Source organism: Eschrichtius robustus, chromosome 11 (assembly GCF_028021215.1).
Source record: "Eschrichtius robustus isolate mEscRob2 chromosome 11, mEscRob2.pri, whole genome shotgun sequence".
Lineage (NCBI taxonomy): Eukaryota > Metazoa > Chordata > Mammalia > Artiodactyla > Eschrichtiidae > Eschrichtius > Eschrichtius robustus.
Window position 1 is genome coordinate 51300554 of NC_090834.1, and position 27638 is coordinate 51328191.

At 38.9% G+C, this 27638-nt stretch overlaps 1 protein-coding gene across 1 annotated transcript in view; it reads left to right on the forward strand.

Annotated features, from left to right (window-relative positions):
• The first annotated feature begins 1930 nt into the window (after positions 1 to 1930).
• The window catches only part of DLG2 (discs large MAGUK scaffold protein 2), a 949517-nt gene continuing 923809 nt past the window's right edge, over positions 1931 to 27638 (forward strand). The window contains exon 1 of the mRNA XM_068554434.1: positions 1931 to 2008. Coding sequence (XP_068410535.1) covers positions 1931 to 2008 — 78 coding nt within the window. The remainder of the gene's footprint in view (positions 2009 to 27638) is intronic.

Sequence of the window (27638 nt, forward strand, 5' to 3'; positions counted from 1 at the left end):
ATGTTGAAGAAGGCAGAAGAATCTGGGCTGCCCCAAGGGTACCACTGTTGGCTTTTCAGAACACTGAATCATTTTATCAGAGCCTGTGCCCCTGGTGAGCACTAGACATTTCTGTTCAATACTCACATGGAGACCCATAGACTAGGAATCAGAATCATAGACTCACAGGGCAGGAAGGGGCCTAAAAAATCTTCTGCCCAATTCTCTTATTTTACAGATGAGGCAAATCAAGCTCAGAGAAAACAAGGAAACAATTTAGAAACAAAGCCAGGGTTTGAACCCAGATTATTCATTTATTCAGCAAATATACATTGAATGCATTGTGTTCAACACTGTTCTAGGCACCAAGGTTACTTTAGTGAGTAACATGGACATGGGTCCTGATCCCACACTGCCTTGTTCTACCTCCGATTGCTTATGAGGATATTCAGTGTACTTTATAAAATGGCATTCTGTTCAATGGAGACCCAACACTCTTTGGGGGTAAACCTCAAGTGACTTATAGTGAGAGAAGGGAATTCTTTTCCAATTTTCTGTAAGTGTGTTGACATTCTTTGGTCAACAGATAGATGCTCCCTAGGGCAAGTCTTTCAGATCAACTGGAAAACATTTACTGGATTGAGTCTCATTTGTGGATCAGTGGATGGAAGGTTTTCCTTGCTGAGGTGAGCAGTTTAATTTTTTTTGTCCTCTAGTAGGATGGGCAAAGGCTTAGACATTATCTCTTACTGGAGGAAACACTTGTCTCTTAAAATTGACTTTACCTTTAAAATGCCTCACATAATAGTCTAAACCCTAGTAAGGTAATTGAAATTGGAAGCACTTGGTGGTAGAATCAAACGTGAGAATTCTTCAAAGGAGAATGGTTTAAGAGTTGCCATAAATCTACCTTCTCAAAAGTGATATTACAGTCCTCCATTTAACACTGGCTATCACTACAAGAAAACTCCCTTGTTAAAAGAAAAGGGAGTAAATTGCTCTATTTTAATTTGAAGGCAGATTTAAGCCCCTCTCCATTACTCAGTCTTAAGGCAGTAAACCTGTGCTTATAAAAGCAGCCCAGGTTGCTTTAGAGGTGGAACCAATGAGTTTAAAAGCTGAGGACCTTCACTCCGCCATTAGGGAATACATTTTCATCCTGTTCACTTCGCCCTTTGTCCCGGGCCAGCCTCCAAAGAAATAAAGTGTTATTCTTGCAAACTGTGGGTAGGACTGGCTGATGAGCACACGTAGGATTTTCCTTGGACCAAATGGAGTTGAGGAGGGGGCAAAGGAAGGACACTTCTGATTCCAGCCACCCTAACAGCCCGATCTTCTCGGAGGATCAGAGCGTGCTTCAAGCTCCGGGCACACCTGTTTGTGCCCACAGGGCCGAGTCCGTGGTGGCCCTACCTCTCCTCCGTGCCTGGCAGCTCCTGTATTGGCTGATTTACCTGCGAGGCTGTGTGTGGATCTGTCTTTCCGCGGCCACTGCCGCCAGCACGTACTGTCAAGGCAGAGGGAAGCCAAGCGAGGAAGGCAACTGCCGGAGCCCAGAGCGGGAGGTGAGCCACCTCCCGGAGGAGTTGACTGCGGCTTCCCTTCCTCCTGACACGCATGGAGTTTGGTGGTGACGGAACCGAAGAACTGCAGACAGATACTTAGCCGCCTGGATGTGTGTGCGCTGGCTGGGAAGGCAGCGCCCGCCCGCCTGACCCGGACCTCCTGTTGGCAGGATGTAAATATACCTGCGGACTGGCCAAACAGGACTGCCCTTCCCCCCAGCCCCCTCCCTCCTCCCACCCTCTGCCTCGGCTAACCAGCATGAGAGGAACTGAGAAAGCAACAGCCTGCAAGTGACAGCTCCAGACCGATTCCGCTTGTCTCTGAGCCGAGGTGGGAAGTTGATTGTTCCGCAGCTTCATTGCGAATTCCTTCCATTGGCATCGCTATGTTTGCCTCTATCTGGTATGCCAAGAAGCTGGGTCGCAGGTTCGTGCACAACGCCAGGAAGGCGAAATCCGAAAAGGTAGGGAATGAGTGGGGATGGAGATTACCTTTTCGATTTGCCAACTGCCTGCTCTGGATTGCTGGTCTGACTGAATACAGACGCAGGCTTTTTTAGCTTGGGATGCGAACTTGACTCTCGCTGGGAATGTAGTCCATGCCACTTGCAGGAGGGGGAACTCTTGGAGCCGGGCTACTTGGGAGAGAGGCCTGGGGCGGTCAAGCATGAGTCATTAGCTGTTCAAACAGAATATTTGGTGAAATCATCAATTGATAGTGTCTCAACAGAGGCTTAATATTCCTTTAAGTGGCACAGGGTGAAAGCAATTGAGCAGCTGAAAAATCTTTGCTTCTTCAGGGAGCTCTCTAGTAAACTTGTTGCTACACTGGATTATTTTTATTACTAAAATCTTTGGTTCCGAAGGGGGCATTATAAATCCCTGAGCCTTCCTCCAGTACTTGTGTCCTAGTGTGTGTCCTAGGAGCACACATTTGGGACTCTCAGTAACATTGACCAGACTCCACAGGGGTGCTTGATATCTTCTCAAATCAACAAAGCCATCACTTCAAAAGTGTTTACAATGAGCAAGAATTCTATTTATAATCGGATAGTCCTGGCCATTTAGAGAATGGCTTTGTATTTCTTTTATTCAGCATGACTGGTTGTTTCCAGAGAACCTCTATGTAGATTTACCTCATTAGTTTTCTTTCTCTAAGAAATGAAAAAGGCCTGTAAGTCCTAAGCTGCATAACAAGCTTGCGTCTCTAATTTGCCTTATGTTTTCAGAGGCACTGGCCAAACTGTCATATTTAGGAAATCGGTATCCAGTTTGTTAGGTGATGGGGAAACTTCCAAAGAAAACAATATTTTATGAAACTGAGATTTTCCATATTATTTTGAGGATGTGATCTTTGGTCAAGTATCCTTTCTTAGAGCTTAGACCTACTCTTGAGATTGACCCAGAGGAGGCTTTCCTGGCCTGTGGCACAGTCCTTGCTCTCAACTGCAAAGATTCCTTCACTTTAACTTGCTATTTATTCCTTCAGAGTGGGAATGTTGATAAAATGGACAAGAATCCAGTGATAAACCAAGATGACTGTAGTGTGAAAAGAGAAAAATACATCACTGGAGTTCTGATATTAGGGTTGTAGCCTTTCAGAATGTCCAGATTTGAGGATTGTAGAATGTTGACAGACTTGTTATTTAATGGCACTTTTGCTGGAGGAGTAGTAGAGGGAGGCAAAGGTGGGGGTAGAATGGATTCCTTTCCTTTTCCATATATCGCAGGTAAAACGATTACAAACCCAATTATCATATGCCAGCACCATATATCGTGAACAGTTGGGTTTTGAGGGTTTTGCTTTGTGTTGTTTTGTTCTGCTTTAAGGAAAGAGACTTGAAAGTGGGTCTTTTATTGGAGCAAATATTTTGAAAAAGTGCCTTCTTCCTATGAAAATTATAGGTTGTATGGATGAGGGGACTGTCAGGGACCACACATGGCTCTGAAAGCCACTGGGAGATAATGCCTTATGCCAAATTAGTATGCAAAGAAAAGTAGAATCTCCCAGTGACACTGAATTCAGGCTTGGGCCTGAATGTGGAGAACACCAGCTCTATGAAATTCAGTGTACAGAACCTAAAAGGATGTTAATCCAAGGAACACGGGCTTCTGCTTCTTGAGTGTGGGAAGAAGCTAGTAAGGGGCCTTCAGTATCTCCATTTCATTTCTGTAATGGCCATTGCTTGGAACAAGCCAGAAGAAACCAAATGTGGGCTTAAGGGTTTTTAATACTTTATCTTACTCAGAGATAATACTTTATTTGTGTTACTCAGAGAGTAAGGAAATCAACATTAGAGAACTGAAGTTTTGCTCCCTGAGTGATAAAGACTAAAGGAAAAATTATTAACTCTAATGCCCTTGCGTTAGCCAGAGGAACTAAGAGGAGTTAATTTTGAACACTAAATGATGTTAACTAACATGAAAATAGCGTCTCGGTTTTTATTTTTTTTCATAGAATTTGTATTCACAGCGTTTCTGGAATAAATTAAAAGGTGTGCTGCCTTGAACAATGAACAACAAGGCCCTCAGTCAGCGCTTAGCGAATGGAAATAGTTTATTTATTCTGAGTACCTCATTTTATCATATGGCTTATTTAAAACCAACTCTGTGAATTTTAATATTTGTCTAATGAGTACAGTAATATACTTCAACCAAGAAGGCAGTTAACAAATGATACTGCAAGCTGGATAAATTCCTATAATGTATTACTGTGACAGCAGAGATCATATAAGTGTAAACAGGAAGGGGGATGTAAGGTGCTGCTGACTATATGTTGTCATGCTTTATTATAAAGAGAAGGAAGATGGATGAAGCAAGATTATTGTTGAGTTTTATTTAGAAAATGACCGGTATACTTAAGTGTGAAAGAACTATTGATACCTTCAGAGCAGATTTTAGCATTTGGGGGTATAAATCTGTATCAGAGAGAGTGACTGATTTTGTTTTAGTACCTTCTATACATTTGGGCTTCTTTTTGCTATAGGTAACATGGTTTATTTTCTCCTAATTAAAAAAAACCTACGCCCATCATAGCCCATCAGTCCTACTTTAGCATTCAGGTGTGCTTGGGGAAGTATATTCCTCAAGGCTGGGGTTAATTGAAAAGCTAATTGGGAATGTGCAAGCCTAAATGGCATCCCTAAGCATGCAGTATACCTTATTCATGGTTGCCTGGCCTACTGTTTTACCTCATCTAATGCCAATAGAATTAAACAGCAGCATGGAATGTAGTAATAATAATAATGATAAAACAATCACAACAGTAGCAATATTAACGATAGTCCCTGTTCATGTACACATAATGCTTTAGACCATAGAGTTTCACTTAATCCTCTAAGGTAGAAATTGTTTTTCTTGAGTCCTAGAGAGAAGAGTAACTAGCCCAAGGTCGCAGAGTTAGTAGTAAGTATTAATGCTAGGATTGGAAACTGAGTTTATCCAAGCTATTCTAAAAATGACTCTGAGTCTCTAGCCCTCTCTTCCATCCACCTATCATTTACCTGTCTTAATAAGTCATGAGGCTTACCGAATCAAAGTTACTGATGGTGTAACTCAACCCCCTTATTTCAGATAAGACTGTACCTAAGCTATCTTAAATAGACAGTTGTCTGTCCCGTTATAAAGACTTTACACTCTTTGTCCCCTTTAAATAAGTGTCTCAAGCTATCATCTTGATACCTATTATTCTTTTTAACTAGCTAGTAATTGTTATATCATCATAACCTAAACAATGGCATTTGTATTCATTACTTATCCTATAAAAACCAAAGGTGTCTTTCACCAAAAAAAAAAAAAAAAACCCTAAATGCTTGGCAATTGCAGTTGCACTCTCTTTTTAGAGTAAGTCAAAGATGTTAGCTGATTCACCTTGTCATTGTTCTTAAAAAAAGAGAAAGAAAAGGCTCTTAGCTATTCTTTCATTAAAAAGACAGTATGTGCATACTAACAAATTCTGTGAATGAAATTATTTTAAATGTGATACTATGAAATCAAGACTTCCTGGTTGCAATAGAATACCTTCATTCAAATAATTTTTTTGACCCTGTGTTCTTAATTCAGAAGTTAGTGTCTTACTTGTTTGCCACATTTCAACTTAAATTGCTCAATTTAATCAGTCTCTAGATTGTATTACTGTAAAAGGGCAGCTGTAAGATAAATTGAACCACAATTTCTGGTGACATAATCATATGCAAGAGTATAAAACACTTGAAGTTGTGAACCTTCACTTCTGTATCAGCTTCTTTCATTTGTTTTTAATTTTTATATTTATTTATTTTGATTTTAAGCATATACCATGAAAGTAGATGCATGATGCATTTAGAAAAGACCGGCATCAGTATCCATCATCTAACAGACACAACTGTGGATGAGCTTGGCTGTGATATATATTCTATGAGTGATGTAACTGAGCACAAATATTCTGACATTGGGCAATATTCACCTTGGAGAATTCTTTAAGAACCAACACACTGGTTCTACCCTCCTCTCCATCTAAACCAAACACATTAATTCAACGTAAACCAACATAAGGGGAAATTTAGTAATGTATTTGCTGGCAGTATGGCCAACAAAAGAGAATACTGTCCTGGGTGATCCTGGTATAGCATAAAGAGCATTGGGCTTAAAGTGAGGACTTGGAGGGAATTATAGTCGTGTTCTTTGCTATTTAGCCTGAAGCCAGTCATATGCCTTCTCTAGGCCTCAGTTTTCTCTTTGTCAAATAGAAGTTAACACCTATACTTCAGTAGAACCCCAGTGTCTCAGGATACACTCCAAACCCCTTACCACGTCTACATGGCCCATGATGATATGGCCTCTGCTTTTCTCTCTGCTCTAAATCAGCATTCTGAACTATTTTCAAATTCCTGAATGTCCCATGCTTTTTCTAGCTTCTAGGATTTCGCTTATCCTGTTTGGCTGACTACTAAACCACAGACTAGCCGTACCCCTAACTCTAAACTTAGGTGACATTATCACCACTAGGAAACCTTCCCTGGCCCCTACAAGCCCAGGATGGGTCTTCCATCGGCTCCCACAGCAGCTTGTATGTCAGTTGTAATCATCTTTGTTTCTCATTTCTCATTAGAATGTGGATTCTGTGAAATGAAGGACTATTCAATCTTTTTCACCATATCTCTAGGGTCTAAAAGAGTGCCTGGAATATGGTTGTCTCTCATATCCTATTTCATCAACTCTAGGTTGTCATCAGTTGCAAGATGCACCATTTTTTCATGTATTACAAAGAAAAATAAAGATTGTCAACGGAGCTATAACATATCATCAACTGTAAGATTGCATTGATTTCAGAGATGTTAAAATGTGAAAAAAAGTTTACTTTTAGAATCAATGAAGTATGGCATAGCTGAAAGAATGAATAATGAATGGGTTTATTTTGAGGATTACATGAGTTAATATAAATAAAATGTTTAAAGGTTACACTTGCTTTCAAATCACTTTTATTTCTTCGCAAATCATAATAATAGTTTGCATAAGAAAATAGAATAGACAACCCTGAAATATATCATACATTTTGTCCTGTGCTGATCAAACTCAACCAGCATTACATATGCTATTCTGGATTTAGGAAGGTAAATAAATAGAGGGAAAAATGAAAATGAAGGTTATAGAAGAAATTGCTTAAAAGCCATAATCAAACTGGAGCCATTTAGGTTGCAAAAGAGAAACCTTTAAGAAGGCTCCTGGCTTCTCAGTATATGCTTATACGTCTAAATAACAACAACAGTGATAGTTAACTTCTGTTGAATTCTTTCTATGAACTGAGAACTGTGCTTATACAAGGATCTAGTGAGATCATTACTCTTATTATTAATTTTTAGAACAAAAACGCATCACCGGTAGGTGACTGGGATTAGACTGGGTGTCTGACTATAGAGCTCAAGCTCTTAGTCAATAAGGAATACTCTGTGTGTATACACACATGCATACAGAGTGCTGCATATTACGTAATATAATGTATGCATGATATATGTTTACAATGACCTAGATATCAAGTTGATTTTTCCCTACGAAAGATAAATGTAAAAAGTGAATTTAAATGCAAAATCTGTAATTGAGCATAGGCATAAGAAGAAATGTCCTGATGTTGAAGACTCTCCAATCCTCGGTGAATGATAGAATCTTCCTATGTCTATCTTTGCCTCATGGTAGATTGAAGAGTAACCTGACCTGGAGAGAGGGATGGACAGATTGTCCTCTCAGGTCTCTTCCTCAGAGCGTCTGAGTCTTTGAGAGCTCATCAGTCGTGAGCAGCAGCATGACTCAGCACCAGTGTCTGTCTAGCTTTGGTGACAGAGAGGACAGGTGTTTGTCCACGCTAAATGCAGCCCTGCAGTTCTCCCCTGTCCCCTGGCACGTGAATCAAGCAGCAAAATGGACAGTAGCACCTGTTCTGAGGTCCCAACACCGTTGCCCACCTTGGAAGAGCACAGGGACAGCTGTTAGCAAGACAGGGAGGGAGACAGAAGGAAAGGACAGGATCAGAGAAATGGCTAAAATGAAGGAGGGGGAGAGCGGGCTGGAGAGAAAGATAACAGGTCACAAAATCACTGTAAAATTGTTATTGATAATAGTAATGCCTATTTATTGAGCAGTTTACTCAGGCACTATGACGTGCACTTTGCATGTATCATCTCATTTAATCCGCGCTACAACCATCTAAGATAATCTTGTTATTAGCCCCCATTTTACAGATGAACAAACAGGTGTAAGATGTTACAGATTTTGCCCAAGATCATAAGTAGTGGAACCAGCATTCAGGGCTAGGTCTGGTTGAATCCAGAGCCTGTCACCCTAACCACTCAGACCCTGTGCTTTTTAAACCTTTCTTGGATTGGGTGAGATAGTGATGTGGAGAAAGGATAGACCAACACAACAGCCATCTTCTCATCTGCCTGTGCTTCATCTCTGTTGAGTAACTATGTGGCTAGACAGAAGACCTGATTTCTTATTGGGGGTCCTCCAGGAACCAGATATCCAGATAGCCTACCTTCAGTCCAGTTTACAGAATTTTAGTTGCAAATTGTTTTTGCTTATTTGTTTGTTTTGATTTGTTTTACCCTCAATATACCTTTAGAATGGTCTTCCTCTACCTGGTATTATTCAGTGGTATTTATTACATGAGGGATGAAGATGTAAGGAAAACTCTCCCATCCAGCAATAGTAGCTCAACCATGATGATCATTGTAGAGATAAATTTAATAATCAAATAATGTACACATCTTATTTGCATATGTATTATGTTTATGGAGTTAATGGAGAAACCATCTCACTTTAAATCATGCCTTGTAGTATTCACTAATAATTTTATTTTAGGTAGTCTTATTTCTCCAAATAAATTATCAAATTGCTAATTAAATTATTAAATCATTATAAATTCTGTCCCACTCAGGATACCTGGTACACAGTAGGCTCTAAATAAACCCTGGTTAAATTATTGACTTGGATGGAGGACTCTGAGCTGCACAGGATGAATTAGGGGTCAGTAGACCTGTATGTTAACTGGCCCTGTCCCAACCATCTGTGCCACCTTGGCTAAAGTCTCTTAATCTCTCGGGGCCTGAGTTCTTCATCTGCAACCAGACTCCTTCCAACTCTAACTTTCTTTGAATTCTAATCCTGATTTGCTGTAAGACTGCAGAGTCCTTAAAGGGAAGGATTGGATCTCGTTCATCTTCGTACTCCCAGGACCTAGCACAATGCCCAGCACTAAGCAAAACTAATAAAATTTATGTCAAATGCATGTATACAAGAGGCCTAGGATGTCTTTAACCATTAGCAGTAAGAATATAATGGAGAATCTACCTAATTTCAAGGTGGGAGCCAAGTAAGAGATACTCAGGACTTTTCTTTCTTTACTGCCTTGTAAAGAAAAGGGAATATGAGGCATTTTATAGCACTGGGGCTGAAGGCTCCCATCCCTTCCTTTCCCATTCTCCATACCACAAACACTGAAGTGAAACCAGAATACCAGAGTCCTCTTCAACCACCAACAATGATATGTCAAACTGTAAGATTTTCCAGCTGCTTTGTCCCACATGCCAAAAGATTACAGGTTTACCTTTGAGCGTGAAATATTTATTTCTGTACTTTCTTAATCTGAAAATTCTAGTTATGTAGAGAATCCTCACCTCATTTGCTGTGGACTGAATTGTGCCTTCCCCATTCATATTTTAGAGCCCTAACCCCCAGTGTGGTTGTGGAGATGTGGAGAAAAGGCTTTTAGGAGATAATTAAGGTTAAATGAGATTATAATAGTGAGGTCTTAATCTAATAGGATTAGTGGCCTTAGAAGAGGAAAGAGATCTCTCTCTCTCTCTCTCTCTCTCTCTGCCATGTGAGGACATAGCAAAAAGTTGGCCATCTGCAAGCCAGAAAGAGCTCTCCTACCAGAAATCAAACCCTGCCAGACCTTGATCTTGGATGTCCCATCCTCCAGAATTGTGAGGAAGTGTACTTCTGTTGTTTAAGCCACCCAGTCTATGGTATTTTGTTATGGCAACCTGAGCAGACTAATATACCATGATGCCATGATGGCCTTACATGGTGATGTTCAATGATTTTCTAGTGCCCAGGGTCAAGGTCTCATTGCTAGGGAGAAATATGTAACCAGTTGAGTGTCCTTTTTAATCCAAAGCATGTAAATTCTAATAAACACACAGCCTCTGCAGTGTCAATATCTTCTAGGAAGGGTTATTAAAATTAGTAATATAGTAGGAAAAAGGCGACGATGTAGAAGGTAAAGGGAATGAATGAGCTGCTTTTAGAGGATCACTGTGCTTGTCTTCATATTCTGTGGTCTAACCAAGAAAGCAACATATTTTATCAGATTTGCTAGCTGTTCAACCAGAAAATTTGATAAAATATGAAAATAAAGTAAAACTCATCAAATACTATCCTTCCTTTCCACACCTCCTTTTTGCTCTAGATTACTCTGACTTATAAACAGAATTGGTTTGCTTTTCATACCATCAACTCCACAATTCCTCAATATGGGAGAACGTTTCTACTATGAGGAGGGCTTCTGACTTTTCACCAGAGTTTACAGCAAGGTATGATGAAAGGAACACTGTCCAGGTTAGGAAGTCTGTCCATGGTGTTCATGACCATAGCACTATCGAACTATGTTATTTCACATGAGAAGTTTTGGTGAATCCCTAGCACAGGAAGGGTGGAAACTGATGTACTGTGGGAGAGGAAAAATTGTGTTGGAGGTGGAAGATTTGGAGGGGGTTGTACTTGGGAAAGTATAAGAGAATAAGAAAAATATATTTCTTCTTCTCTGAACACCATCCTGACCTGGACTTATTTTCATTGTTTTCTAAGCTCTTTGGATAGGGTCTTTGTCATCTTTATTGACCCCTTTCCTTCATACATTTTGTGAATTCTCTTGTTGGCACATCCACGAACAATGGGATGCAGTGAAAGACTACAGACTCAAGTTTGAGTTTGACTCAACACCTCACTGGTTGGGTGACCTTGAGCAAATGAATGCATCTTTTTAATTATTAGTGTTCTCATATATTAAAAATAGTGATAGCCATTCTTGCATGGTTTTCTGATTCAATTAAAAACTGCATGTAAGGTATCTGGTCCATTGTGAAACACTTGATGTTTCCTTCCCTCCCTCCTCCCTCCCTTGCTTCCTTCCCTGCTTCCTTCCTTTCTTCCTTCGTTCCTCCTTCCCTTCTCTCCTCCCTCCTTCCCTCCCTCTCTCTCCTTTCCTTCCTTCCTTCCATTCATTTTAATACTCCACATAGTTCCAGATAGGATGCAAAGCAGCTTTTGATAACTTCTTCATTAATGATTCCATTTACTCTACTACTCCCTTGGGTTTCAGAATGGACTTGCCCTCCCATCCTGGCTTTATAGAGTGAGCAGACCATATCTCTGCTGCTAATTAGAGGGGGGAAAATTACTGAGAACATTTTAAGTAAAAATTGTCAGTACGCTGACTATGAGGAAATTCTAGGTTTTCATTTGCTTTTTAATACATGAATACTAGATCATCCTTATAAAAAGCACATTCTCTGTTTGGTGAATGTCAATCAAGGCATATTACTTCTCATTTGAAGTGAAGTGATATGTATGGAATGACTCAAGGTGCTCATCTCCCAGCTGGTGACTGCATCACGTCACCTTTATAGCTTTATTTCAGGTCTTGGGGGAAAAGGGGAGAGGAAGAGCTTCATGCAGTGTTACACTGAATTTCATAACCTGAATGAACCTTCCTTTCATAAATGATAACTAACATTAATGACCACTTAATGAGTCCTTACTGTGGGCAAGTCACTGTTCTAAGATTTTACGTGTTCTAACTCACCTAACCCTCACAGTGATCCTATGGACTAAGTACTATTATATCCATATTTTTACAGATGAGGCACAGAAAGGTCAATTAATGTGCCGAGAGACACAAAATTAGCATGTTCTGGAACAAGGATATGAACCCAAGCACCCTGGATCTGAGTCTGCATTCTTAAGCACGGTGCTGCATTATTTCCCATGTCTTTCTGTTGAGCAAACTGAGTCTTTAGGTAACATGAGGTTTGGGAAGTTTCTTGCCCAGTGTAAATCGTTGGCAGCCAAACTTTTGAGATTTGAACTCAGATCTTCTGAATGCCAGTCTATCCCTTCTTCTGACAGGAGACCTAGTGACTCCACACACCATTGACATGAGTGCCCCTACGTTTATTTCCCATGATCAAATCTCAAGGAGTTTCAAGCATTACCCTTGTAGTCCGAGATAAACAGCCGCGATAGGTTCCTTCCATTTCACCAAAAGTATTATCGGTTGTATTCATAATATTGGATGGTGGTATTCATAACCTATGATGATATTTTCAGTAAATAACTGTTCCAAATTCATCTTGACTTATGAGCCCTGCTTCCATTAAAAAAAAAAAAAGTCATCCAACAGGGAGGCATTTGGAAAACAATTCCACACCAGTGGTTGCATTAATTGCTACTTTAGATGTTCCTGCTGTGAATTGAATGGAGACACTTTGGATCTATTTCTTAGAAATAACCACCTTTATTACCTCAGCTCTAGGATGCACAGTTTTGAGATTTTGAGAGGAAAATATCTTCACTAATCTGTTTCTGTTTTCCATTTTCATTCCATAAGTAATCCTTTTCATTGTTATCACCATTTTTAATGTTCTCAGATTTAATTTATGGAGCGTATGGGATGTTATAGGACATTTTTACCTCTTGCTCTCTCTGCATACAACATTCTGTTAACTCCCCAAGTGTAACATTTTGAATATCATGTTTAATTCAAATATGATCCATTATTTTATTAAAGTTGTATTTTTCCCTTTGCATATCTCTAGAATTTGCAAGAGCTCTATGGAAATGGCGTATGTGATACACAAGTAGGAATTTCTTTTAGTATCCGTCATTTCTCCAGTATTTTGAGAAAAACGGGATGAAATGTAGCATAATGAAACGGTGCTTGTTGGCAGTTATGAACTACACTATGCCTTTTAGAAAACAAATTTAAATACATTTCAGATTAATTTATGCTTTTTCTCTCCTGGTTTCCTGAAATTCACCTATCTGGTTGTCCTCAACAGATTCGAAGTCATATTTTTTCATGTCTCCAGATTGACCCCAGAAGAATAAAATTCAAGTAAATGAGTTATCCGTGGCCTTTTAAGGCAATTAACAATTCACAATGCTTATTTGTCTCTTGGTATTGAACAAAGACTTACTTGCACCCTACTACTACTGATACTATGCTGGGATTTATGAAGGATGCAGAAATGATCAAGCCATGGTCTCTATGCTGAGGAAGTTCAGGTATAGGTTAGGAAAAAATGAAATATATACAATTAAAACAAACTCTTAGGTCTGCTTTAGCAGTATAAATAACACATTTATTTCTTCTGCCTTGCCAAACCCTCGGTGCTTTTTTGCTGAATTGTAGCATTCTAGAGCTGTGGGATCTAGAATGTGCCTAGATTGTAAATCTAGCTGTGCCTGATTGTAAACCGCCTGGCATATATCTCATTCACAGAGCCCTGTTTTCCAAGATTAGAATAAAACACACCTGGTCTGATTATGCTCCTAGGTAGCACATGTGGACATGCATAGTGTCCTAGGAAAAAAAAAATCTTAAAGAAACTCTTCTTATTTTTAATACTTCTCTTAAGATATATTGGGACAGAAGAGTGGAGTATTTAAGAACACAATTTCTGGATCCAGACTTCCTGGGCTCAAGTCCCATCATTGCTACTAGCTATGGGACTTTGAGCAAGCTATTTAAACTTGCTGTGCTTCGGTTTTCTCATCTATAAAGTGAGAATAATAGGACCTCTCTCATAGAGTTGTTATGAGGACTGAGGAAATATTTGTGATGTAAAGGCATTACAGTTAGGTGCTTTTAAATACATACTATGAGATAGGTTTTTTTTTTTTTTTTTTTTAAAGAGATTTTGGGTTGAGTGCAGTTCTGTGGAAGCTTTCAAATGAGTAGCCAATTCTTCCATCCCATGTTCTGACTCTGATTTTGACTTGCAGTACAGCCACTTTGAACTGCTTCATAATCATGTGCTCCACAACACCAGCACAGATGGGCAAGCAAAGCACTGCCCCAGTACAACAACCCTGGGCTTTACTGAGCTTTTGGAAGGTGACTCTTATCTGCAGCCCTAATGTAAGCAGTTGATCTCACCAGAGATGCTAGGATTACTGCCATTTGGTTGTTGAGTCATTAATTTGAAAAACATCTACCCAAGAGTGTCTGCCTTGATATCTACCCAAGAGAACATCCTCTGAGGATGTAGGGCAAGGGCCTCTAATTAGTATAATGAACTTCTGTCTTCTCAAAGCACCAGCTCTGCTTTTGGAAAGGAATCAACATCCGTCATCACTATTTGTTGCTCAGTGATATAGATACTTCCATGTGTTTCTGTGCTCTTAGGAGCTGTTCAACGGATATGAGAACATTCAAATACTGGAGACAGCTTACTTTTTATTTCTAATTAACATTTTATGTTCTAGAATATTTGTGGCCTCTTTTCCCGTATCCTACCTATTTCTAATTTATACAATTTTATCACTGATTGAGCAATAGCATGTCTTTCTGAAATAGAACTATTTTCTTTAAAGAAACTGAACATTAACTTTGAGTACTGGGCAGAAAAAAATTTTAACAATCCATAAATGTATTCATCTGATATGTGCCTTACAATATGCCAGGAAGCTGGGGTGTGATGGTGAACACAGCCTATTCAGTACTCAAGGAATACATTGTGTATTAGTGGATGCGGAAGACAATGCTCCAACTTGAGTGTAGTCTATTTTTGATAGTCTATTTGTCTATTGTGACAAAATATACATAACATGAAATTTACCATTTTAACCACTTTTAAGTTTACAATTTGTGCCATTAAGTACATTTACAATGTTGTGCAACTATCACCGCTATCCATTTCCAGAACTTCGATCATCCCAAACAGAAACTCTCTACCCATCCTGATAGTCTAAATGTAAAAACTTTCGGACTTTCCCTATTTGACCTTACTAAAAATCTACTGATTAATTTATAATAGTTCCATTTACCTGTCAAGGCTATTCTAAGAATGTTTCAGAAACACTTACAAATGTCTGAACTTCCATTATTTCTTTGATAAGATTTTATAACATTTGAAGTAATGATGTTAAGCATTTTGTTACAAGTAATGTAATCTAGCTGAGTACCTTTAGCTTTACTAAGATTAACAATTAAATATTTAGCTGTGTAGTAAATTAGCTATGCCACGTGATCAGTGGAAAATGGGTGCTCCATTTACTGCAGCATAAATGTTTTACGAGGTATTGTAATGTAACTAGTAAATTAATAACGACAATTTAGGTTTCAGCTAATTAAAATCTTCCTTAGCATTTATTAACTTGAGAGTCTGAAGTAAAACAACTATGACAGTGATAATAACTGTTGCGATGGTTTAGCTGCACCAACCAAGGATAAAATAGGGAAAATAGAATATGTGTGACTAGTTGTAAAGATAAAAATCAGTTTCCAACTGTCTTCTTCATGAATTTTGATTGGCACATCTAAACCGGGATTAAATATTCATTGGGGAGAGAGACTTTCTCATCAACTTCATACCCTTATTCAGTCAAAACATTTTTAATGAGAATTGACACAATTGCAGTAGCAAACAGTCAATTAAATAAATTTTAAAGAGCATCATGAATGTGCCCAGAATTGAGCTGTTACTGAAACAGCATAATCAGACATGAAGAACCCAGTTCACAATCATAGATTATTATGCCTAGAAGTTATTATAATACTAATAGCTAATAATAATAATATATTAGTAATAATATATTATAATTATATAATAATTATTGTTACATATAATAACTATTATTTATATTATTATTATGTATAATAATTATTATTTTAAATATTATATATAATAATAATAATGATGATGATATTAGTAATATATAACAAGCCTTTTTGCAGATGAAGAAATTGAGGCCCAGAAATATTTGGCTTTACATATCCAATATTTGTCTTTATAAATCAGCTCAGTCATAACCTAAGGCCTTATTTCATATAATGGGAACTACACGTAAGGACAATGTGAAAACATGCCAAGGAAGATACGGCTGTGCTTCGTCACTCCATCTTTAGTTTATTTGGGAAAACACTGTGGTTTGGTTGAGGAAGCAACAGCTTTAGAGTCTGAAAGACCTGCACTTGAATCAGCTTTGCCTTTTACTACTAGCTGGCAACGTTATTTAACTTCTCTGAGGCTCAGTTTTTCCATCTGTACAATAGAGTTAAAGGTGGCAACTCACTAGCATAGCAGTGCTGTCGATAGCAGATGTTCAAAAGTCAATTTATTCACTCAAATAGTAACTGGAATTCTTAATAAATGCCTAATATATTCTCATTTAAGGATATAAAAATAAAATAGAAATAAACTACCAAAGTATCCTCCCCAAGTTCTCTGAAGAGTTCAGGCAAGTGAGGGAGAGAGTTATGTCGATAGACTACCATATAGCATGACAGCTGAAATTTATTCATCAAATTGTGCAATAAGAGAAATACTGTAGAATCAACTTGATTTGGAGGCATAAAGGGAGAAGCGGAGATGAATGAAGAGACCTCAGAGAGGGGAACGATGCTTAGGAAGAGTCTAGCAGGATGAGAAGGATTTTGCCAAGCAGATGGGGTGAGGGAAGTCATTCTGAGCAGAGAAAACAGCTTGAGCAAAGCACAGATTCCTCAAAGAGCATAGCCTTTTCATGGAACAGCAGGAGGTTCATCGTGGCCTGAGCTCAGAGTGCAATGCACATGGGTGAGTGGGAAGAAGAGACTTTGGAAAGGTCGAATGGGGCCAGATGGTGAAAGGCTTGGCTTGCTAAGAAGTTTGTATTGTACTTGATGAGGGATGGATCACCAGTGTCACCGAAGGGTTTTAAGAAATGAGGATGGTAGGAGGGGGGCAGGGCGGGGCGGGGCGGGGGGAGCTGTAGTGGGGAAGGGAGGGAGAGGAGGGATGGAGAGAGGGAGGGAAGCAGATTCAGACTTTAGGAAAACTGATCTAGTGGCAGTATGAAGAATATATTAGAGGTGAGCAAGAGTAGAGGCAAGGTGACACTTCAGGTGACTGTTGCAGTATTCTCAAACTTCAACATGCATCAGAATCACCTGGAGGTCTTGTTAAACCACAGATTACTGAGCTCTATTCTCAGAGTTTTGGATTCAGTAGGTCTGGAATGGGGAACAAGAATTTGCATTCTTAATAAGACCCTATTCTGAGGATCACGTCCATAAAAATGATAAGGGGCTAACCAGGACGTGTACTGCAGCAGTGAAATAGAAGTTGTGAATGAAATTGTCAGAGGTTGTGAATGAAATTGTCGGGGCCTCATTGATTAGAAGTACCCTTATGATACATTTTTGCATGCTGAGATTTTGCTCGGCTAGTATTTCTTTGCCTGAGGCATTTGATAATGCTGGAGAGTATTAGGTGAAATAAAGTGTACCAGCTGTTGCCTACCAGAGTCAGAGTGTATCAGAGAAACCTGGGGCCCTCAGTGAATGTTAAGGCAGGAAACCGACCTCGGGAATTTCTTAACTCAGATTCCTTTCTTGTGGTTGTTGTTAAATGAAGAAGTCAATTCGGATTGCAGAGAAGAGGTGTGTCCCAGGTCACAGGGCTGGTTACCTAAGGAGATGGGTCTCTGATGCAAGGCGCTGCTGCAGAAGAAACTTGCATTCTGATCCGTCCACATTCCCTGTGCTTTCAGCTGTATTATGGTCAAAGGGAAACAAATCTGGCTACTTTTACGTTGTTTCACTATTCCAATTTTTTAAGTAAGCATATACTTTAATAAGAAGGTTTGTATGATCCTTGGCTCTTGGTCAGATAAGATTTTTGTTTATTTGGTGCATGTGTTTGTTTTTAATCCGAACATGATCTCTGTAATGATCTTTTATTGTAATCACGGTTTCTTTTTCTTATAGTCCCATTGTTGTTCTAGGGAAATGGGCTTCATCTGCTGCTGACTGTAGGAAAAAGGTTTCAATTGACATCTTTAGCTCTGTGGTGGTTACCTCGGATTTCAAAGAGGCAGTTGATTCTTCCAGAATGTGAGGGTATTGCCTGAAAGATCCAAGCACACTGTGTGTAATAAGGTGGCTGGGGGAAAATTTTGTGCTCTTAATTAGGAATGAGATGAGGTAGCCTTCTGTCAGCAGGAGGCTCAGGACACAGGCCTGTAATTGCAATGAATATAATGGGATTACCTCACACCTGAGACTTCGCGCTCACGAACAGGGGACTCAGAGCCTTCTCTACAAACCTGCACTAGTGTGGAGTAGAGAGTGTTGTAGTGGGATGTTTTGAAGAGAGGATTGATTGTGTAATCTGGAGGATTTTTTCCTTCCTCCTTCCTTCTGTGTGCATGTGTGTGTCCATAGTGGAGAAGAAGAGCATACAAATGTTTGTATGTCTCAATTATTGGGCTTGTAATGGAAGGGCTTTTGAGGGTTGTCTTGTATATGAGACAGTATATTCAGGATGCTCTCAATAATGTCCAGAATAAACATATTGTACTTCCACAAGCACTTGACGTGATTGCCTAATATTGCAGCTCATAAATATTTACTAAGATAAAGTATTATTACACTAGTGTAAATTTCTCCCAGGTATAGGGATAGATATTGACCAGATATTAAAGGAAATGAGTGTTTTGAAAGCATATATAGAGCTTGGAATGCATTTTAATTTCAAAATAAGAGCAGGTTTGAGTTAATTAAGCACTAGGGATCTTATATGAGCCACCAATTAAGTAATCTCTCCCTCTCTCTGCCTCTGACTCCCTGCCCTCTCTCTTTTCCCTCTTCTCCCCTCCTCCCCTTTCTTTTTTTTACTTTATCAAACATTCACAAAACTGTGAGTACGTGTTTACTAAGGAATGTGTAAGACACTGTGACTGTACCAAGACTGATAAGACAGAACTTTTGCCTTCAAGGAGTTTACATTTTAATGTCAGAGGTAGGCATGCCACTAATCAACCACAAAGCAGTTTGTATCTCCAGTTAAAAACCAAGAGTTTGGGCACACCAAAGAAGAAACAAAGAATACCAGCCAGGCATAGACTACACTTTGCGGAGAATATTGAAAACAAAGTGATCGTAAAGAACAAGGGGGATTTTAATAGGCAGAGGAAAGTAGGACAGCATTCCAGGGTGATGAAACAGAGCAGAGAGACAGGAGCGTTTTAAGGAAACTGAGTGTATTTATTCTGGCTGGAGAGCTCAGTATCAGAGAGGGTACTGAGAGTTGCATCTGAAAGGAAGGGTTGGGCCAGATTGGTGAAAGCCTTGCACATATAATAAGAAGCTAGAATCTAATTCCATGAATAGAAGGAAAACATATGAATATATAACGAATTCATAAACCACTTAGACAAAACGATACATTGTTTAATAATGGTTAAAAACACAGGCTGTACCAAGGTTTCAAACCTAGGCTTTTGTTTATTGCTTAAGTTTGAGAAAGTTATTTAATGTCTCTGTGCCTCAATTCCCTCATCTTTAAAAATAATGATACCTCCTTCATGCGCTTGTTATAGAGACTAAGTTAAATGATGTATATAAAGCCCTTAGTGTAGCACCCAGCTATAATTCTTAGCCAGTATTGCTGTTTTTCTTTTTCTCCTCTTTTTCCTTTGTCACTTAAGCTAAAAGAATTGTAAGACCCTGTGTCTTCATAGAAGTAGACTAGAAAGTAGCAGGCATTTTATTCAGGGTCTTTTTGAGCCTTATTATCTGCTAGGGCTTATGGAAAACACTGGTAACACAAAGATGAATAAGAGTCCAACAGGTAAATAAGGAATTGTACTACAATATGGTAGTGCTATAATGCAAACTGTTGATAAAGTGTTTGGAGCGTGAACAAATTGATACATTCTAAGAGCTTATAGTCAAAAGAACACATTCACATTATCTTACGATATAGTTATAAGAAACTTGGACATAACCCAACATATTAATGGACAATAAGGAATTTATATTTTGTGTAAACTAAAGGTCTAAATCAGGGTTGAGTGATACCCTAAACGTACAAGTGGAGTGAGGGCTAGGAAAATAGGAAGTCCATTCCCAAATGATACAGGGTGAAAAAAGAAATTCAATTTTATGAGTTTAATCTAGGAAAACTTCCTGGAGGAGGTGGATTTCTAATGCTGCTTAAAACCTGGCAAATGATATATTGACAGATAAGGTAAGAAAAAACATGTCATGACCTTATGAATTCTGACACTGTTTTGAAGAATGCAGAGGGTCCCAGTGAGAGGTGAAGAGGTGAGGAATACCTGTAAGACTGTATCTTAAAGAAGACCTGAAAAGACAAAGTTGGGGAGAAAATGGGCATGACTGGGACTGAGACGTGTGTATGGCACCCTAGTGAATGGCTTTACACTCAAAGAAAGTAATACAGAGTCTGGATTTTCAAACTGTCTTGGAAGGCAAATAAATGATTGTCCTGGAGAGGGGGGGAAATGGAGATAATGGACCATCTATGGTAAGGAGAAGGCTGTGAGAGTTTGGGGAACTGATAGACTTCAGTTCACGGGAAAAAGGCAGGGACACTAGCATGTATTAAGCACTTGCTATGAACCAGGCATGATGCTAGATACTGTTTATATTTTATCTCATTTCATTCTCACATTAATTCTGCAGGGCAGATATATTTATCCCTATTTTACAGGCAGGAAAACTGAGGGTCAGATAAAACAACTCTATCAAGATCACACAGTCAGTAAGTGAGAATTAAGAAATCCAACTAGAATATTTACAATCAGACACTTTAAATTCAGTATTAAGACAAAACCACACCGATATCCTTCATCCAATCATTCATTCAGTAACTAATCATCCAGCCCTTACTGTTGGCAGGACACTGTGTCACTGTGTTTACCTTCTTGCTCTGCTAACTATGTAATCTTGGAAGAGCCACTTTTCTGTGACTATTTTCTAAACTGTTAAATAGACTTGTGTGAGGATTAAATTCTGTAATAATCTAATCTAATGCAAAGCTCTTTCACACAGTAGCCACTCAGTCTTGTTAGTTGAATCCAAATGTGTGTGTCAACAATTACCAGGTAATTACAAGCCATCCTTATTTATTCCCCAAGGACACACAAAGATCAATATTTGGCATCATTTTATGAGTTTTTTTTTTCATTTATTTCTGTTTATGTGCAGTACTATAATGATGATGAAGATGATGATAATAGTGACGTTAGTAACAGTCGCAGCAACCTTTTATTGAGCGTGTACTGTGTGCCAGGACCTGTGTTAAGATAATGCTTTATATTATTTCGTTTAATCCTAAGCAGAAGTACATAAGTTAGAACTATTCCCATACATATTTTATATGTGAAAACTCAGGCTTCAAAAGGTTAAGTAACTTTGCTGAGATTGCACAGCCAATAAATGGCACACCAGGATTTCAAATCCCAGAATGTCTTACCACAAACCACATGCTCTTAATCATTAGGTGATACAACCTTATTATTTAACAGAGTATGTTAGTGAGGCAGACCGTCCTTTCTCCTGGTTAGTCAGACTTAGTGAACTTTCACTCTAATTCATGCACTTTGCAGTTGGTTACTGGTGTTCTAAATGCTTTTACTTGCAGGAGACAGTTCCATCCTCTTCCTTAATTAGAAAAAAAAAGAAAAGAAAAAATGGTTTTGCTGCACATCCATAGATATGCCACAGCACACATCTAGTGAAACACTGACTTGCTTGGACAGAAAATGTGAGATCCAGTTTCTTCCTGGTTGGGGAACATTTTTCTTAACAGCATTTAATGGTAGTCTTTCTTTTTCTCTTGCTTAAGCTATCCAGGAGTAATGATTGTGGGGTTGATTTTCGACATGTGTCTTGGAGAGACTAAAATAGAACAAAGAGCAATGAGATGAGATCAAGAAAGAAGGGATATTGGTGTCAAGGCTGGGACATAAAGTGGAAAAGGGAGAGTTGTATGAACCTTTGATGTTTTAGGTTCTACACATTTCAAATTTGAGATTCAAAGTGAACAGGGGAAGAAATGGAAGGGGGTCATTTAATTTGCAGAAGCCCAGAATAGTAATTAAGATCATTAGAGGAGGAGGAAAAAATAACAACAATAACATCTAACATTTATTGATAGCTTATGATATGCTGCACAAAGCATTCAACATGTTAATCATTCGGTCCTCTCAACACATGAATGAAATAGGTGCCATGATCGCTGCTTTATAGATGAGAAACTGAGTTTTAGAGCAGTGAAATTATCTGAAAAAGGTCACACAACCAGTGAAGCCAGAATGAAGCCCATTTCTATCTGGCCTTAGTGTTTTAGCCATTGACTACCATCTCAAACATCAGAGTGAGTCAAACCTGAAGGTCCCGAAACAGGCCCTGTGACTTATGGGCCCTGGCCTCACCCGCTCCAAAACCCCACCTTGAGTTCATGGATCCTAATTTTCCCTCGTGATAACATGCATCAATGATAATGAAAGAACTTGGCCTTTGGAGTTTGGCGGTCATTTCTAGTTGCATGATTTTCAGCAAGATGCTTTATTGTCTTCATCTATAAAATGGGAGAACATAATATAAAGATTATCTAAAATGAATGCTGAACTTTTACATGGTGTCTTGTACATGATTCATGTTCATAACAGTATATAAAATATAATAAAATGTTTTACCACAATACCTGGCTCCCAGAAGGTACTCAGCAAATGGTATCTATAGATTTGACATCGTGAACCTTAGCCTCTGACTCTGGAAATATTCACAGGCATGTGCAATGACATCCATACTTCTACCCAAAGAGACAAGCCATCTGTCCTTACTAATACTAATCACCTTTCCAAGACAAGTTCTTGTATGCGACAATGCTATAGTGAAGCTTCTTGGAATAACATCTTTATTAAATAAAAGCTGTATGCCCTTAGGGGGATAGTAGTTCGCAGTGTATAATCCTCCGCTTTGCATATTGAAATTCAGCTACCAGACCTTGCAAAAGGAATTCAGAGGCATCTTAAAGTGGAGAATGACCTTCACATTTTCGTAAAATAAATGATTAATGTGGGGACCATTAATTCCACCCATACTCTATTCCCCAAACAGCTTTATCCATCCTGAAAAAGGCCTTTCACTTTCAAGGATAAATGATACATATTTTTAATACAATTTTGAAAAATCAGGTATGTAATTTATATTTGTTATACATAATAAAATACATAATTAAACATTGCTCCATAATTAAGGCATTAAAACTTGGAAGTGGCAAGAAGCTACTCTCAGGCAGCATCCTGAGGTAGGGAGATTATATATAAATAGTTTCATAGTCTTAAGCACCGTTTTTATTCCTGTTTCATTTTCTCCAAGTGTCATTGGATAGGTCATTCTTGATTATATACTGCATTTGGATATGTCCCTTAAGCAGAGTGATCAAAGGCCACTCACCTGAGCTTTTCAGATAAAATCTAAGGAGCCAAAAGCTTAACCCACATATAATGCTGATCCATTTCACAATAATCAAATAAAATGGATTTTATCATAGATATCAATAAGTTAGTCCAAGTTTGTGCCTCAATTTGTGCATCAAAACCCTATAGTGGATAAAGTAGGGAATAAGCCATTTCTTTTTGGGGTTGTTCGGCAACGGTAAAAGTAGACATTTCAGATTCGCCTACCTGCCTTAGATTTTTATCAGCTGTGGTGAACAAGTAGTTAAAACAGACTGCACTGAATACTTTATTAATGATGATGATCCCAATAAAGTAATGAGTAAACTTTTGCCAGATCCTGTATGAAGCACTTTAGATATACCCACCTATTTAATCCTCACCATAGTACTGTAAGGTAAGTATTGTTATTCTTGTGTTACAGATGAGGAGACAGAGGCACAGAGAAGTTAGGTAATCTATCAGAGCATGATCTCTCTTAGAAGTTAAAAAAAAAAAAAAAAAAGAGGAAAAACAAAAGAACGTAATAACGATGGCATGTGATTATTGTTTCCTGCATGTGTAAGACATAGGTAGGTGTTCTCTTAGAACTGGCTGGGGTTTGCTTTGAACTTAGTGTTGATACCATGATAAAGATCACTCACACATAATAGATGTTTTATACCATTGAATGGAATTGAAGGTTCCCAGCAAGCTCTCAGCTAGTTTCCTCCTGGAGGGATCAGAATATCTGAGTTGATGATTATTCTGAAGGATAAACACCTTCTGCATTACCATATCTGTCAGGGAGAAGGATGGATAAGTGCAGAGGAAAGGTTCACTGAGATGCCCTCATCAGGGATAATCATATCCCTTCCTTATTTTCAAGTAATGCCCCATTTGATAGCTGATGTCAGCAGGTATTGACTGGGCATGTTCTGAAAACCTGTGACTGACCCCTGCAGGGAGTTTACCAAGTGTGGAGGCTCTGCAAAACACAGAGGCAATCTGAGAACAGTGGATTGCACTTGACCGTGCAATCACATATTCCTATGAATGCTTCATGTGTCTTGGGGATGAGTGCAATAGTGAGGGCGCATTACATTTCTGGAACTCTTTGCTGTCTATCCTTCTACTACCACAAAACTGCTCTGCCTCTTTGTTTTAGTCCCATTGGGCTGGTGACATTCTTCAAATATACTGTCTACACTTAGAACTCTTCTGCCTTTGCTTACATCTCTTTTTCTTCTAGAAGGCTCTTAACTATTCCTTAAGACCCAAGTCAAGTATCATTGTGGACCTAGTAGTTCCATTTACTCCACGCTCTCTGCTGTACTCCTTTCATATCTGCAGACCCAGGCAGTGGCGTGATGGTTACAGGTGAGCAGAGACAGAGGACTGAGCCAGGCCTAAAGGCCTTGCATGGAAGAATGGACCCAGGGCTGAGGCATCTGACAGCAGGAAGTAGATCCAGTTAATGAGGCAGCGACCTCTGAGCCTGATAAGGACATTCATTAGTCATGATTCAATGTCAGGCACTGTCAGTTAGTGGAGATTAAAAGACTTGTTTCTAGTCTTCAAAGAGCCTAGACTAGGAGGAATCATAGACAGAGTGTGAGTTCCAGAAGTTATTATCTTGGGGATCGCCTGTAGACCTCACATGCTGGGCTGTGCTTCTGGCATAGAACTCCAGTCCTTAGAACAGAGGCCACTAGAGTAAGTCCTGGGAACCAGAGTGTAGGAGAATGGTTGGAAAGCTAAAGCTTAAAATCATGGGGCTTTTCCTGGGGCAGGTGCTTCAGCTGGCAACAGAGCAAACTCAGAACAGTCAGTTTGGAAGGATGGCTGGTGCTTAGCTCCATCACATGGGGCCGAAGACAGTATAAAACACTCTTTGTTTTATGTTCCTATTGAGCTAGGATCTATTTTTTCCCCTAACTTTGTGTCAGTTAGTAGCTGTGCTACCTTGGGCAATTCTCTTAACTTCAGCAGCCTAGGTTGCTTCATTTAAAATGAAGCTTAATCATAATTACTTCTCTGGGTTATTCTGAGAGTTCAATGGACATTTAACTCCCTGTGCAGTGTCTCATGTATCTAAGGTCTCAATTAATGGTAATATCATCATTATCATCATCACTATTACCATCACCATCACAACCATACATATTATAACCATGTGTTATGGGACAGACTTTAGCTAGGCACGGCTCTAGGGTGCTAGAGATTACAGATGCAGAAGCAGGAATTCACACACTTCTCCATTATGACGCTTACATCTAAACTTTATGTCAGTGCTGTGGAAATTCTATTTGTCTGTCTTATTAGATTATAGGTTCAAGTGCACAGCATCTGACATTTTCAGGTTATGTTGCACAAAAGAATGACTCAGCCAGAAAAAAAGTCCAGAAATGTCTCCAAAATCGGTAGCAAGAATTAAAACCAGTCTATGGTTTGTTCATTGTTATTTACTGGGGCTTTTAAACTTATGTAAAGGAAATATTAAGGAACAATTGTAGCATAATAATGATATTTGAAATATGATACTAAGTGCTTTGTGATACTATAGACACTTAGTTCAGAGCCATTGGATGTGATCTTATGCTCTCTGAACCCCTCGCCAACCGTAGGTCCACCATCCATCCACCTTTTATTTATTTCTTCCACATTAATCTAAGAGAGAATAAGACAGAAAGCACATCACTGATGTTTTCTAAATTGTCTTAAATGGTAAGCGAGTCATTGTCTATTTTCTCATCATAATTAATTGAATTAGTGTATGACTAAGATCTCTGTGGTCCATTGATTTCAGTTTTATTTGTCATAAATGTTGCTGTCCATTCTTGGTAGATTTCTAGCTCTAGTAATCATAAGAAGGCATCTGCCTCCCTTGTTATTTTCTGAAAAGATAATATATGTCCACAGAGCCAGCAAATTTGTATTCAAAAACATCAGCATATAAGGAGCTGTTGTGTCAGGAACACTGAAAATGTGATAAATATTAATTTCTAAATGGGTATTTCGTCAAGGATTTTTAGAATCAGCGTTTCAGGTTTTTGTTTTTGCCCTTGGAGTTTTCTAAATGATAGAAATAAAAGTCAGCAGTTTTTAACAGGGTCTTGTTTCCACCTTCAGAGGTCTGCTAATATTTTATTTTTCTACATGGTGTGATTCTACCCTTGATTATTAAAGAGCTACGTTTTCTGCCTTTTTACGGCATCGCTCTAGTTTTCATAGGTGTATGGAGCAAGGGTATGTGTTTATTTGATTTTACTTTTAGAAGTCAGTACTCATTATTTTTAAGTACAAAGACAAGAAAATGGCTTTCTATAAGTAAAATAAGTTCAATATTCTAAGAACTTTACTATGATATACATAAGCTCTTAAACACTTAAACTTTAAGGATTTTTTTTTTTTAAGAGAGATGATTGTTCCTACAGTGGAGTCATTGTTTGGTGTTCTATCTTGTTTGGAGTGAGCTGCCAAAGGATCCATCTAAACTGACTGAGCAACTTCAGTCACAAGGCTCTAGCCTCTGGCAAAAACCCCTCCTTTTGGTCCATGGATATTTGAAGATGGAACTTGAAATGTTCATGAGGAGTGGGGGCTTGAAGCCAGAAGCTCCCTGGTGTAGACCTGGGTTTGAATCCCTGATGCACCACCTGTAACCAGCTGTGTGACTTGGGTTGAGTCACTTAACCTCCATTTGTGAGATAGAGGTAACAATACCTACTCTACAGGTATTTTGTAAGGATCAACGGAAGCAACATGGGAGAGTGCTCGGCCATCAGGGCTCAGGAAATGAGCCAGTCTCGCCTGGGAGTTTCCAGTCTGGTCTCTGCTGCTCATGTACTGTATGATTTTTGTGGTCCCAGCTTTCTGTTCTATAAAAAGATAGCATTTCATTAAATAGCCTCTCAAGTTACTTTAAGTTCTGTAAGGTCACAATTCTAATTCTCTTGTCCAGAAAGGAAAAACTGGGATCTGCTTGTATGGGCTGTGCTCTGTCTTTGCCTCCGGACTTCCTGGTGAGGGGAGGGAGAAGGTGTGACACATCTACAATATGCACATTTTCAGAGAACCAGGGAAAAAAGTTGATTGCAC